Here is a 13,906-nt window from a genome sequence, read left to right as displayed (position 1 = left end):
AATTCACTGTGACCCTCCTGCCTTTGTTTCCTAAGTGCTGGGATTACAGGTATGTGGAACCATGCCTAGCTTTTATTTTTTATTTAAATTTTAAAATTTTTTGTAAAATTTTTATTAGTATATTTTTACATATCATGATTACATTTATGGAGAGCTATTACACATAGCTAACATCAATTTTCTTTATTTCTCCTCCCCCTTTTTCCTTCCCTTTATCTCTAAGATATTTTAAGTCTACAAATTACCTTATTAAATAAGGTAAAGGGCAGAAAACTGGCCTTAAAAAATACAATGGGATGGATTCCTGATTTTCACCTATAAAATGAGCCATCTTCTTTCTATCATGTGGATCATCAGTTTCCTCCTGGAAACCAAGCCCAAATTTTCTAGAATCCCAAATTCCACAGATTTTTTTCCATGAAAAATGCATGAATATTCCTGGCCTCAGATACTCATATGCCTCTCTTTTGGGTGCCCATACTTCATTTTCATTGAGATCATACTATAAATTCTCCTAATAAACCTTTTCATGTCTCAAGAAATTATTGTTTATGTATTATTTTTTTAAACTAATTTAAGATAAGTATTTTAAAGTACACAGCTTCTACATGTGTTTCCGACATATAAGTTCTCAAGATAGTCCAAGAACTATATTACCAAGGTTTCTAAACTTGGGTACTTAATAAGAAACAAGTGTGAAAAGTCATCTCTTTATATTACGATAGCTAAATTAAAAAGAACAAAAATCTCATGTGGATAGTTTCACAATATAACCTGGAGTTTCGGGGTTAAGGCATATTTAAAATATAAATTACAATCAATATTACTGGAAAAAAGGAGTACAGTGTAAATGTGAATGAATAAATGAGCTAGCTATAAACAAGAGTGTTTACCAAAGCACACAACTAACTTACAAATTTGCTGTAAAATTTAGAGAATCATTATTCATGGGTTGAAAAGATTCAGCTAAAAGTCTAACATGTAAATGGCAAAGTACTTACCAGGAAGTTCAAAAAGAGTTTAAAGGGCAGTAAGACACAAACACAGCTTGAATTAATCGACCCAATTAACACTGAAATGGCTCACTGGCTACTTTCACAAAACTAAAAAAAAATCTCATTAGGAGTAAGCATCTAACGGTGATGTTGAAGACATCACATTCAGCTATAACACATGCTTGAAACCCACCTATCATTTTGGCTTCCTCTTCAGTTAGCGTTTTACTCAAATACGTTTTCTTTACTCTCAACGTGTTTCCAGAAGGGAGTACAGCTCCTGTGACTGGCATGGGAGGCTCGCCATCCTTCTGCTGCAAGCTATCCGCTATGACCAAGAATGCCCGCAAGCCAATGTTCATTCTCTGCAACGGGCAATACATACACAATAAACAGAAAGAACCAATTACTGCCCTACCAGTAAATCACAAGTGTTTCAGAGAGGTTAAGCTTGGCTAGCTTTTAGGTCGGTACAAAAAATAATTTAAAAGATACAAAAGCGTTGGCCCAATTTAGGAAAATAGAGTTTCTAGCACGGCTGCTTTATACAAGCAAACAACCGGGAAGATTTTCATCAAAGTTGGAGGGCATAGTTGAGGTGGTCACAAATCATACTCTGTTCAAGGGATCCCTGGATCTCCAAGGGAGAGGAGTCATCCTATGGAGCAGTTATAACTAAGGTAAACTCAGGCAGACACAAAAGACTCTGGTCTCTCCTGCAAGGAGAGAACTCCAGGCGTGTTAATTTACAAAACTGCGTGAGAACATTCAGAGTTCTAAACGTAAATCCACAAAATGAGCATCACCTACTCTGAACTGCTGTTTTTGACTTTGATTCACAATGTTAGGAAACTGGAGAATTAATTTTAAAAATTCAATGTTATGGGAACCTACTACGGATGAAAATTTATGGATATAGGAGAAGAAATATCATCCTGGGCCAAACTGTTCCTCAGGTAAGACAGAGCATTGGCTCTGAAAAAAGACCAAAGGAGACACTCTCTTCACAGTGGTTCTCCCCGGGAAGTTCCCACTAGTCTGCATCCTCCCGAGCACTCTTCATGGGCTTCCTAGTCATTTTTATCCCTTTTCTAATAAAGAGAAGTTCACTTAGTCCCTTTTAAAACTTAGGTGAGTTCCTTATTTTTGAGTTCTAGGAGTTCTTCACATCTTTTGGGTAGAAGTACTTTGTCAGGTATATTATATCTCTTGCAAATATTTTCTGGCAGCCTCTAACTCTACTTTATTTAAAGTGCAGACATTTTATTTTGATACTCCTCAATTCATCAACAATTTCTTTTAAAATTCTTAATGTCTATGTCTTAGAAAATTCTGCCCACTTGAATGAGCCCTCTTTTTAGTCCTTTTGATTTTTTTTTGAGACAAGGCTTTGCTAAGTAGGAAGCTGCCCCATTTAGGGTTGAATTTGCCGTCTTTTTGCCTCAGTTTCCCAGGGTCCTGGGACTACAGGTATGCACTACCATGCCTGACTTCTTTTATTATTTTTGTTTTTAAAAGAATTACAGTGTTGGGTTTCACATTTAAATTCTTATTAATTCCATTGATCTTCAGGTCTGTTTTGGGGGGGCAGTATCATGCTGTTTCTACAACAGTAGCTTTGTAGCATAATTTTAAGTCAGGGATTGTGATAACCCCAACCATACTTTTGTTATACAGAATTATTTTTGCTATTCTAGGTATCTTCTGGTTCGAAATGAATTTTAGGAAAGTTTTTTCTAATTCTCAGTGGTATGCTAATGGCATTTTGCTTGTGATTGCATTAAATCTGTATAACAACTCTGGAAGTTCAAAGTACTATAGTTTTCAATGTAGAGATCTTTTACTTCCTTAATTAGATTGATTCCTAGGTATTTCATTTTTTTAGATGCTATTGTGAAAGGTGCTATTTCCCTAATTTTTCTCTCAGTGAATTTGTTATTCGTGTTTAGGACTGCAATTGATTTCTGAGGGCTGACTTTGTGCCCATCAATGCTACGGAATTTGGTTATTAAATTTAGAAGCATTTTGGTGGAGTTTTGGGTCTTCTATGTAGATGTCATCTGCAAATAATAATTTAACTTCTCCCTTTCCCTCCTTATTCCTTTTATTATTCTTCTTGTTTAATTGCTCTGGCCAATGTTTCCAGAACTACATTGAATACAAGTGGTGACAGGAGAGACATCCTTGTCTCGTTTCTGATTTTAGAGTGAAAGCTTTCAGTTTTTGTTCATTTAGCATGATGTTGGCTGTTGGTCTGTCAAAGATGGCCTTTATCAGATTGAAATAAAGACCATCTATTCTAAATTTCTGTAGGTTTTTTTTTTTTATCATGAATGGGTAATGGACTTTGTCAAATTTTTTTTCTACATCTAATAAATGGTGCTGGAAAAGCTGGTTTTCCACACGAAGATTAAAACTACACCCACATCTTTTACCATTCTTTAAACAAAAATCAAAATGGATCAAAGATCTAAATATTAAACACTATATCTGCTGGCCTTGAACTTACGATGGCCTCAAACTTATGGTGATCTTCCTGCCTCAGCCTGCCACGCTGGGCCAGTTCTACCTTGTTTTACAGCAAGGTAAACATGAGAGAAACTGATGACTTAGAAGCTCTTCTCACAGGGAAACAAGTTCTTATGATGTTAAGGGTACACAGAGGAAGTCATGTAGGACCAAACTAAGTAAAAACAATTACTTGGAAATTACCTAACTGTTGACTAGTGGTGCAATCCACCTTGCATAAGCAAACCACTTAAATCTCTAGGCCTTGCTCCACAAGCTATTTCTAAAATGTCACTTACGACCTCATTGGGATTTGTCCCTGAGAAATGGTGCCCTACATCATATTTCATCAAATGTATGGTATCTGCTTCTAAGTTAGTCTGCCTCATGTCTTTTTTGAACATGGCTTTGGACATATAATTACTAATTATTAATAAACAGCTTCTTCTTCAACCCTATAAAATCAAGAGGCATGAAGGCAATTCCCAAACATTTACCCCTGCTGGTAGTTCTATTTTTAAAACCTAATTCCAACTGATCTCCATAGAGAAATTAAGTAATTCATCACCGATGAAGAGTCTGAGGAAAGATTCAAGGATAAATTTTATAGATGGTGATCATAATGAATAACAGTTTTTAACATGTTCTTTTTAGGTAAGTAGTGCAGCCCTTCTGAGAACAGATTGTTAAAAGCATAAGAACTATGACTACTGAGAAATGAAAAATATGTTCAAAACCTCCAGAGCAAGAGAAGACTGTTTCCTGTGCAGCCCTGGCCTCCTTCTGCCTCTGCACTGGCTTTGCAAAGCCCTATCTTTAGCCCAGTGATCCAACTGCAGTCATTCTGGAATCCTGCAAGGTCACTGGCTGCCAGACAGAAATCCCATTATGGGGCCTTTTGCTCTGTTGTCAGCACCAAGAAGAGAATTCAGAGTATAAGAGAGGGAATGGGAACACCCAGGTCCCTCTGGAACCAAAAATCTGCTTATGTTGAGCTGATGGGCTTGAAGCCTTTTCCTCACTGAGTGAATGAAGGAGACAATATCACAGTGATGCTAGAAATAATCTTAAAAGACTTAATAGCATGCAATTTTCTTCCTTCTTTCCCACTATCTTCTTTTCCTCTCTCTCACCTAGTTTGAAATGTATGCTTTCCAGTATGACTCTTCTGTAAAGTGAGCTAGAAAAGTATTTTGTCCTATTTTACTGGAGAATAAATTGAATATCAGAAAAGTAAACATCACATAACTAGAAAAAGTAACTCTGCAAGTGGCAAATCCAGCTCTGGAAGCTTCTGGTCCAGCATTCTTTCTCCCATCTCAGAAGAAAAAGGCTGCAGACAGGCTACTTGCTACGATATTTTTTCTTAGCTATCAATGTTTTTAAAAGTTTAAAACTGAATATGCTGTTCATTTGCATAGCCTGTCTACTCCATATTGCATATAATACTCACGATGGACTCACTGCCACCATATGCCTAGCCCTTGAGTTGCCATGCTGTTACAGAAACATGTTTAGACATTATTGAGTTTCACTATATTTTAGTATTTTTATTATTATATGTACTTATTCTCTGTTTCATCACTTTCCAATACTAGTTTATATGCATCAATGTAGTTACAAACAAAAGCACTTACTTCCTAAAATAAAACACCTAACTAGTAGCAACAGATTATCTTCTGGGGCAAGAATTACTCTATTAAACAAAAACAGAATAAAGAAGCATTTGACTTTTCATCACACTCAACCTATTGATCCAAAATTTACTTCTCAAACTTCATCATCAGACGTTAGGCATGAACAGAAACAAATAGAGAACCTTTGAGAGAAGCTGTCCCAGGCCTACTCCCCAAAGTTACACAGCAGAGGTACGGCTCTGTGAATACATGCTCTGTTAGAGGACATAAAAGGGTCATTCATACCTCTGGATTGAGACTGAAAGCTTTGGCTGGTTTTCCTACACAAAGAAAATCAAAAATGATTTCTTTCATTGCAAAATCTAAACGTTCCTGGAGGGGACAAAAGAAAAAAGAAAACAAAACAAAAATGTTAAAACACAAATTCAACATGAGATGCATTATTTACACCATGTGTACCAAACAGGTGGCTGCTAAGGGAGGAGAGGGGCTGCTTGGTTTTATGGACCACAGAGTTCCCGAGGGATGATCGTACCATTAAAAAACAAAACAAAACAAAAAACTGTTGGCAGAGCTGCTCGTGTTTTTGCATGTAGTACAGGAATGGCTTTATTATGCAAGAGATAGAATTAGCTCCAAAAGCAGACAGATCCATGGCATAAAGACCAAAATCAAAAACCCCAAAAACAAAACCCCAAAACACTTGCATCTCTAAACTTAGAAGCAGGCCACACTCTTCTGCTTTTGGTGATGCTGCTAACTTCCTGAAATTCACTTTCATATGTGTTTTTAATGATACCACTGCAAACAAGCATTTTCTTCTTTCGCTAACACTGAAGATCATTTGATTCATCTCAAAAACAATTAGTTCTTCTCATTAAGAAGAATGAGCAACAAATAATACATATGAATGACATGTTCATTCAATAAAACATGCTCCAAAATAATCAGCACATTCTCAGTCACATAACTACATGCAGAAAAGGTACACTAATTCTGTCACTGGTAGAGTAATGTCTATTTCTTCAATCTGAATATTACAGAGACATTTCAAGGCACCAGCATTATACTAAATAGTCTGGAGTAACAACTGAACAATGTATCTTTACATTGGCATCAATTGTAATTCCATAGTATTTTCATGCTCATTATTTCCCTTTATCTAGTATATTCTGGGGCATACTGGGCAAGCATTTCCATTCTCGAACCAATAAAGTAGCTGACAAAAATATGTCCTCTGCCTTAGTGCTGAAGGGCTGGCTCATGGCAGAGGCTGGAACGGAATAAAAGTTTTTTCTTACTGTTTGGTAAATCACAAGGTCAAAGTTGGGGTGGAATCATTTAATGTTTTATAAAGTAAAATCTGGGACTCAGGGTGTAGGTTGGTAGCAAAGCCTATGCTTAGCATGAGCAAGGGACACACAAAAAAGTAAAATCTTGGGTCTAAATAATAAATTATGTTCAAAGTCCACATTCAGTATTAAAATATGACTGCACCCAATTTCAAACTAAATTAATACATGTATAAAGTGCTTAGAACACTTTTTGGCAAAGAACAACATTAGCTTGGTAACCGCTAATCTTCCTATGAAATTATTTTTCATAGATAAAAATTAGAACATTACTTGATGGTCAAATTTCATTAAATTTTCTTTAAAAAATTTCCTCTCAACATTGTATCTTTGCTTTCTCTTTACTTGTACGGCCCAGATCGGAGAGTGAGGAAAGCGAACAGGGATGGGGAGACAGCGGACTTTAACCAACAGTCTTCGGGACCGCAGTTGAGCCACTTCAACTCTCTGCCTCTCGGTTTGTGACAAGACTGAAAACACGACAGATTCACGTCATAATTTGTTCTGAAGCAGAACAGGCTGTGTGAGAAAATATATAGTCTAAACACGTAGGATATCATTCTAGACTTTTCACCTTTTGGTATTTCATGAAAAGACTGGCAACTTAAAGACAATTCGAAGGTTCTCACTGCCAGCAACGTCTTCATTACCTGGGCAATGAACTGGATTATTTTCACAAAGATGTTCAGAGGCATATCCCTTGGCACCACACCACGGGACCCTTTGGGGAAAAGTGTTGTGATGATGGTTATAAGTCGGCTGGAAGATAAGGGGAAAAGAAAACACAAGCAAGATTGGCTGAGCTCCAGTTCTTTAAGGCAAGATGGCAGACGTTTCGTCTTATCTAAGTATCAGAGAGAATTCCGAAAAACAAAACAAAGCACTTCATCCCTTCCATTAGCACAATTACTCTGTGAAAAAATTTCTGGGAAACTAAAGGTAGTTAGGTAATTATAGCGGTTTCCCGTTAGTGGCACCCATGATCCTAGAAGTAGACCTGTCTCCTGGGAGAGGTGGGAGTTTCAGTCATGATTGCCAAGTCAACCACCACAGAAAGCCTGAAACTGTGTTCAGGACTTCGGTCTTTTAGAAACTATTAGCTCTGAACAGGTTCTAGCTGAGTAGAGAAGGTGTATCGCTGTGTGAGGGCTGAGTCATGGGATTTACTGCTGTTAACTCAATGACGTGGTCACCAGTAAAAGAAGCCAAGTCCTTACCTCTGAGTAGCTGTGTTGCTTTCACATTTAATTCGAATCATGTAAACCCAAAGTAATCTGTAAAGAGATTCCAGAGCAACTCGAGCCATCTTGGGGTCTTTATTCTACAACAGAAATCAAAAGGTAAGATTGTTGATTGACTGGCAATATATGGAGGTGATTCTTTGAACGCGTGGGAAAGATGGATCCCAGCGGGTGACAAAGTACACTCCATCATCTGCTACTTGCAGGACATCTGCCTGCCGCTGTGTTGGATAAATAATCTGTGAGGTGGAACCCAAAGGGCTCTAGGAAATAAATCCTTTAGCGCCAACAGGAAAATGGATCTGTTCTTTGCTTTGTTAATTATGTCCCTTTAAGCACTATTATCGTTTTTGGTTTTCCACCAATCCCATCTGATTAACCTCCAGTATTTATTGAGAGTGATGTGACATAGAGTATCCTTTTCATTATGATGTCCCCCATCTGTCAGGAGTGGGAGCTACACAGTCAATTCTAAGACAGCATTAAAGACTAGTAGAGAGAGGAACTGAGGTACAGAAAAAGGCAAACTCATCAGAGTCTGCAAAGGTTTCTGGGAGCAGATGAAAACCCAGATGAACTGTTCAGTCATTAGTTCGTTGACCAAATATGTGAGTGGCTACACTGGACCACGCTTGGTACTGAAAGCTCTGAAAGGTATAAAAATAATGGTAGGAGAAAGTGCTTTGTAGGTAGAGGCAGCAGGATACAGAGGCAAAGAGAGATGGTGAAAAAAGCTGCCATGGAACCTGCAACTCCTAACAAGAGGAATACGAGGGCTGCCCGAGTGACCTTCCGTGAGGGCATCAAGATGCTCAGCATGGGGACAGGGAGTCACGAGGTCAGAGTTTCAGCAGGTCTTGCATTTGCAATGTGGAGAGTGCAGGAGAGAGAGGCAGAGCTCCGGGGTCACTGCTGAAGACACCCAGGCAGTGACACATTGGTCAGAGCGGGGCTCTGTAATCTAATGGACGTCACCTTCATTCCTCACTCCTGAGTCTCACTCCAGCCTGTCAGCTGCGTTTGCATATCTTGAATGAAATGTTAGTGTCTTTGGTTTTAACTTCAACTTCTTTTAAATATTTTCCTGTTCCTTCTGCTCTCCATTTCAGGGCACCTGATTCTGACTAATGTTCCTCCACTCTTAAGACTCCAAGATTGTCTACTGCTGTTCCCATAGAGCCTGCAGTGCAAAGAGGCTGACGCAGGATTCAATTTTGTCCTGTTCGTGACTGATTCTTTAGCATTTCAGGATAATACTACTGATGGTTGCAACTGCCTCCCAAAGTGATTTCTAGCCTCTCTTCCATTCTCTGCATAGTCAAATTATATTCTTAAGATGCAAACATGATTATTTAATTTCTGCATTCAGAGTGCTTAAGTGGCTTCCAGTGACCTACTGGACAGTGCAAAAATCCTGTAACATGGCACACAAAGCATGTTTTGTACCTGGCATCCCAGTGCCCCTCAGACAGTAAGATGGTTTTCAGTTTCCTCAATGCCTCATATGCCTCTTACCGTGGTCTCCTTGGGAAATCTGTACTGCCTGGTAAAACCTAGTGTTACTCCTCTTATGTTCCCAAGCTCTGCCCTCTCTTCCCCAGACCCAGGAGAGTCTCCACTGCCCCTACTGTTTCCTCAAATATGCTTCTGTTCCTTTATTTGCATATTTCCTATCAGCATGCGAGTTCCAGATTATTTTGGTTTGCTCATCTTTGTGTTCTCAGTGACTGTACCAGAGCAGGTTAAATATGAAAAATAAAAACTGAAGAACTTGATGCATAAGAAAGATTTCTTCTTGCGGAACCTACACAAAAGGTAAGCCCTGGGTTGCAGCTGAAGCTAAATTTTCATGGTGTCAGAGTGACAGTAATCAGGATTTTGCACTCAGATGCACTGTGGCCTTTCCAAAGTTCTTTTATACAACATGATATCAATTGAGGGGACTTATAACTGAGAAGGGCCTAATGAATTGTTCAACATTATCAGGCCAGCAAACAACAGCTGGGAGTTCTACTTTAGTGTATTCTTCCTAGAAATTAGAATGTATACATCATGTGGGACTTACTCTATTAGGCATTATTGCTTGCTAGGGTCTTGTTACTGGACTAAGGCAAAAGGAGTTAATTATGGACTGGAATCTCTAAGGCAGTCAAAATGCCAGTGAGCGTTTCTCCCTTCTTAAATTAACTATCTCCAGTATTTTGTTATGGTGATGAAAAGCGGACAGTGCTGGTTTATATGTGAACATATATTTTAATTCTCATGAAAACATGAAGCAATATTAATATTTCACTTCACTGTTAGTATTTCACTTCACCCATGAAGAGATCAAGATGCAGGGACTTGCAAAATGTCACACATCTAACAAAGGGCGATGCCAGAATTTAAACTCACGCAATCTGGCCCCAGCATGCAGTATTAACATTTCCACTTTAGCTTAATGTTCCACGAGGCTGACTATTTACGCTACTAGGACCTTCTGGATTGTCTCTCCTTGAGCACAGGACTTCGATCTCATCTGTATTTGTGTTTCCTGCTTAGCAGCTAACAGATGCTCGGGTGTATATTTTCAGGTTGTAGATTATTTTTAGCATTTTCTCATACCACTGATTTCTAGCAAAGCCTTCAGCTGTGAGGTCACTGACCATTCTTTTGTTGAAATCCATAGCTCTTTTAATTGACAATTAACTGTTTATGTGTTTATTGTGGCTCTGAGGTCTTCTTATGAATGGTTCAGAAATACAGTGGGCTGCAGAGCAGATCTTTCCTAGACTGATGGCATCTTATCTCAGTGCCCTTCACTGATTTCACTGACATGTCAGCTTGCCCAGTGACATGTTTATCTGCTTTAAATTGTTCTCTGGTTAAGTTGGAATTGGCAGTGACAAATGGGGACAGTTGAATTTACCAGCGGCTGGTGATACGGTCTGGTACTGACTGCATATTATCCAAATTACGTATTGTCAAAGGTTAGAATAATCTCTAAAATTGCTGTCCTGACAATGTATGGAGCTGATTTTTCTTTGTAATGGTTGAATAAGATTTTCTCATTCAAAAATGAGATTTTCTTAAGATTATCAAAACAAGATTAATACTGAGAAGAGTAACTTCATCTTGAAAACTATTATTTAAAATACCTAAGGCTATACCATTTAAAATTGGTATTTATAAAGAGAAATGTAGTTATTTTTAAAATGCGGGATGCTGTATGTTTTAAGCATTCAGGCAACAACGGTAGAGCTAATATAGTACTCTGTATCTCTATTTATGAAATAAAGATGTCATTACCATTATATAAAATGATTTTTAAAAAGCATTCTGTAGACATCATTGTAATTATTAAACGTAAATACGTATTAAGTGCCATTTTCACAATATGTCTTACTTATGGCAACCACACTTGTTTTGGAGTTCCTGGTGGAAATCAAAGCACCTCGCTGAGTCTGTCTCTGGCTCTCCCGGATGTATCACTTCCTATTATAATACCTCTTTTGATTTTCCTTATCACTGCCTGAAGTTTTAGTTCTCATGTGTTTATTTCTCGCTTATCATCTGTTTCCTCCACTAAATTACAAAGTCTCCTATCATGTGTTCCCAGTACCCAGGCCAGTGCCTGCAAGGATCCATGTATAGAACTGCTGGCCCACTGGCTAAGTCAGTCAATGAGTGCATATTCTAACCCAAGTTGGGCCTGAAGCAAGATGATTTCTTATTTTGTATTTGCTTCCTCCAGTAACGAAACGACCCTGAGTAACGTCTAACCTCCAGAGGAAGCACTGCAGAGCAAAATTTTTAGAATGACCAAAATAACACCCATGAGAAACATGTACTCGGGGGAGCTTGTGGCATTGTCATGCTCCATAACAATGTATATAAAGGCGCAACCCTTCACTTGGCTCTTAATAGATAAGAGCTGTTATTATTAGCCATATGATAAATACTTTCTTATGGTCAGACTTTCTTTTCCAGTTTTGTTTTTTTATAGTTTGAGTTGCATTCATAATATTGCATGAATTTTTATAAAAAATTTAAAACTCAATTGTATCTATTTTGAAGGATAAACTAGTATATAGTTATGAATGTAATAAGCATTCTACTTTAAAAGTACTGTAACATCAAGTTCACAAAGCATATTTCCCTTCATCAGAGTTAGATGTCATACGGCAGATACGAAGGGAATGCACTTTTTAAAAACATCTCAAGGTGTTCAAATTCAGACATGAATTACATAGAAAACAATTGGTCACTAGTGACCAAGAGTTCATGGAAGATGTGACTATTTTGGTGAAAAGGTGCCATGAATTTATTACCTCACAATGGCCTATGGCTGATATAACTGACCAGGTTAATTAAGTATAAATATTAAGGAATTCAAGTCCCAGAGCTGGTTGGCTCCAGGACATTGGCATTAAGTGAACACTGATTCTGAGAGCTTGTTTCCCTGAAAGCTGTGACACACACCTTTGCTCATATCACTCTGCCATCCTTTTGGCTCACCTCTGCAGAACACGTAAAGATGGCTGCCAAGGTCAACGCAAACCTTAGGCTCACTTCCCAAAGTACCTGGGATAGTAAGGGGAGGGAGGGAAGACTGGAAATTGCACACAGGGAAGGGCTGGGCGGGTGGCCAATTATGAAATGATGTGGCTGGTTCTAAATGGTATAAAATACTGAAGATATCAAGGCAAAGTATATTTTCGAAGCCATATTTGTTTTTCAAGATTTTCAATAGTTTCCCCTACTGCGAATGTGTGAGGGGACCTGGGATGTTTTCTGTATAGAGGACTAATGAAATGTACAATGACTGACTGGTTCCTACTTCTTCTACTTTCTTTTCAAGTTGCCCAGCTTGGTCTTGAACTTGTGATTCTCCCAGGTAAGAGCCTGGAGTAGGTAAAAGCCACCACCCTGGGCTTTCATGCTTCATGGGGTACAAGACCTTCACAGGTCACACAGCTATAATCCCTGCTCTCAACTTTCCATCCCTCAGTGTCTGCACCACATACTGTAACACTCCATTTCATGTCCTTCTGTGACATGCTAGGCTCTTCATCCTACATGTAGGTTTTTTTTTTTTTTTTTTTACTTTTTGAGACCCTATGCAGTTCAGGCCAGCCTTGAGCTCACTTTGTAGCCTGGGCTGGCCTTGAACTTGCAACAATCCTCCTGCCTCAGCCTCCAAGTGCTGGGATTACAGCAGTGTGTCACCATGCCTGGCTCCTGAATGTGGTTTTATATGTTTGCCTTCCTACATTCTTTTCACTTCCAGCCTCTTCCCTAGCACCTCACACAGTGGATGCTGTATAAACTTTTGTTGAGTGGCACTGAATTCCGTAATGTTGATCGGTCTATGTGTAACAGTCCCTCTGCATGCCCTTTCTAATCTTACAGTCTCTGTTTTAGAAATCCTAATGGGCGAAATGTTTGTGGACATTTGTCAACACCTAGATCCAATCCTCTCTGGTGTAGTTCATAATCCTCTTAGTATGTCTTTCTGGTCGGCTTTGACTAGAGCTCTAAACAATATTATAACCTTAACATAATTATGTTCCAAAATAAGATGCTCTGTTATGCTTCAAAAAATAATTTGGACCAAAACAGTATAGCCTTTTGGTCATAGCAGTAAATCGTTAGGTGAAATATTTATATTTTATTTCCACATTTGTCAGACACATTAAGCATAACACATACCAAAAGGCTCAGTGTGAATATTCTGAATCACACCTCTTTCTGTTTGAACAAATGACTATTTTCTATTTATGTAAAATGTGAAAGAAATGAACTTGGGTTAATAATTAATAGTTAATAATGGATCAAGTAAAAAGCTGACCCTGGGCTGCATTTTAGGGTTGTATGGCAGATGGACAAATCCTCACACGAAGTACCTTAAAGCGGCTGTTATGTAACAGTTGATAACCCTGAAAACATTTCACTTTTTGGAGAATTCAAAAGCTTCATTCTTCATTCACTGCTATTATATTTCACTGCCAATTTGAAGAAGATGAATGATTCTAATCTTCGCTTTCACAATCAGCTTTTAGAGTCAGTACATAGTTGCTCCCTAAAATGGTTCTAATGCAGATTATTGTGCAATTATGGTAAATGCTAAAATAACATAATTAATCTTAACCACTAAATTGAAGTGTCTTAGGGAAAATACAAAACAAGACTAC

At 38.2% G+C, this 13,906-nt stretch overlaps 1 protein-coding gene across 8 annotated transcripts in view; it reads right to left on the bottom strand.

Moving 5' to 3' along the window:
• Positions 1-13,906, bottom strand: part of Fry (FRY microtubule binding protein) — a 418,719-nt gene that overhangs the window by 130,540 nt on the left and 274,273 nt on the right. For all 8 annotated transcript variants that reach the window (XM_063232589.1, XM_063232590.1, XM_063232585.1 and 5 more), the window contains 4 exons: positions 7,710-7,813; positions 7,143-7,251; positions 5,426-5,512; positions 1,189-1,360 (listed from right to left, as the gene is read on the bottom strand). In XM_063232589.1, coding sequence (XP_063088659.1) covers positions 1,189-1,360; positions 5,426-5,512; positions 7,143-7,251; positions 7,710-7,813 — 472 coding nt within the window. The remainder of the gene's footprint in view (positions 1-1,188; positions 1,361-5,425; positions 5,513-7,142; positions 7,252-7,709; positions 7,814-13,906) is intronic.

The sequence above is a fragment of the Cavia porcellus genome, unplaced genomic scaffold (assembly GCF_034190915.1).
Source record: "Cavia porcellus strain 051 isolate PalLab524CR breed Dunkin Hartley unplaced genomic scaffold, mCavPor4.1 scaffold_21, whole genome shotgun sequence".
NCBI lineage: Eukaryota > Metazoa > Chordata > Mammalia > Rodentia > Caviidae > Cavia > Cavia porcellus.
This window is presented reverse-complemented; position numbering and strand designations above follow the sequence as displayed.